Source organism: Galeopterus variegatus, unplaced genomic scaffold (genome assembly GCF_000696425.1).
Source record: "Galeopterus variegatus unplaced genomic scaffold, G_variegatus-3.0.2 Scaffold78587, whole genome shotgun sequence".
Taxonomy (NCBI): Eukaryota; Metazoa; Chordata; class Mammalia; order Dermoptera; family Cynocephalidae; genus Galeopterus; species Galeopterus variegatus.
This window is the reverse complement of record NW_007804698.1, coordinates 1-1,096: the sequence shown is the minus strand read 5'-3', so window position 1 is coordinate 1,096 and position 1,096 is coordinate 1. Positions and strand designations below refer to the sequence as shown.

At 44.0% G+C, this 1,096-nt stretch overlaps 1 protein-coding gene across 1 annotated transcript; it reads right to left on the bottom strand.

The window, feature by feature from the left end:
* Positions 1-26: 26 nt before the first annotated feature.
* Positions 27-899, bottom strand: LOC103584677 (transmembrane 4 L6 family member 1-like). Its single transcript, XM_008565589.1, has 2 exons — positions 789-899; positions 27-699 (listed from the first exon to the last, which is right to left on the bottom strand). Exons 1-2 carry the CDS (start codon positions 876-878, stop codon positions 421-423), a joined length of 369 nt encoding a protein of 122 aa, XP_008563811.1. The 5' UTR covers positions 879-899; the 3' UTR covers positions 27-420.
* Positions 900-1,096: the final 197 nt, after the last annotated feature.

The window sequence follows — 1,096 nt, the reverse complement described above, 5'->3', positions numbered from 1 at the left end:
TAGTTTTTATGTTATACGTGTGTGTGTGTATGGGGGTAGGGGTAGGCTTTGCCCTGGGCTTTGGTTAAATTCATATAGTTACCACTCTTTTTATATAAGGGTTCTATAATACTTTCTTATAAAATAGTAAGATGTATTACATTTAATTAGCCAATTGTTCTGGTATAACACATACACTATATGAACACAAACTCCACAGCCAGACTGCCTGCATTTTAATCCTCACTGCCACTTCCTAGCAACGTGACCTTGGATAAATGACTTCATCTCTCTGTGCCTCTGTTTCCTCATCTGTAAAGTAGGAGAGTAATAGTGGAAGTCACTTCCAAGGGTTATTATGAGGAATCAGTGACTCTACTAAAAAGCACTGAGAACTTGCCCATGTCAGGGACTGGCTGTCCATCCTTGGACAGCTACTGCCTAAACTATGGCTGAGCAAGTGGGAACAAACACGGGATGAGCGGTGGGTGATGGAAGCCTGTTGAGTTTGATAGGGTTGCTACTGCACACATGTGGATAAGAATGTGTGGCCAGGTAGGGAACAATTACATACTGTCCTTCGGTGCTGGCAAAGGTGTAGTTCCACTGGCCAAGGGAATCAAGACACAATGGTCCTTCTGCTAAGCCCAGGGCTGCCACAATGACGCAGTAGCCAGATCCTGCAATTCCGATGAGAGCGGCCAGTACAGAAGAAAGCATCTAGGGAAAGGAGAGACACCAGAAGTGATCCAAGAGCACCACAGCTACATCTTAGGAGTCATTGTCACCACCACAGTGAGAGGACCTACCGCGCAACTCTCGCCGCAGTTTTTGTGGCCGCAGCAGCCACAGCAGTCATCCTGTTCCAGCCCAATGAAGACAAATGCTGGCAGGAACATCTGGTTAGGGAACAAGCAAATTAAAGTCATTGTCATTCCCCAGGTTCATGTGGGTCAGGTTAAGCATCTTCTGGTAAAATATATCTGTTTCTGATGATGTTGACTGGCTTTATCTAGAGTAACCAAGTATCTCAAAGACTGTAAAACTCTGAGGAGAAAAAAAATTCTAAATATAACATCTGCTTGTTTTCATTTAATGTGTCAAAGAATTCCTTCTG

Coding starts and splice junctions, on each gene's coding strand:
- LOC103584677 (XM_008565589.1), bottom strand. CDS start 878: ATGTTCCTGCCAGCATTTGTCTTCATTGGGCTGGAACAGGATGACTGC. Junction 700..788: donor ACTGCGGCGAGAGTTGCGCG/GTAGGTCCTCTC, acceptor TCCTTTCCCTAG/ATGCTTTCTTCTGTACTGGC.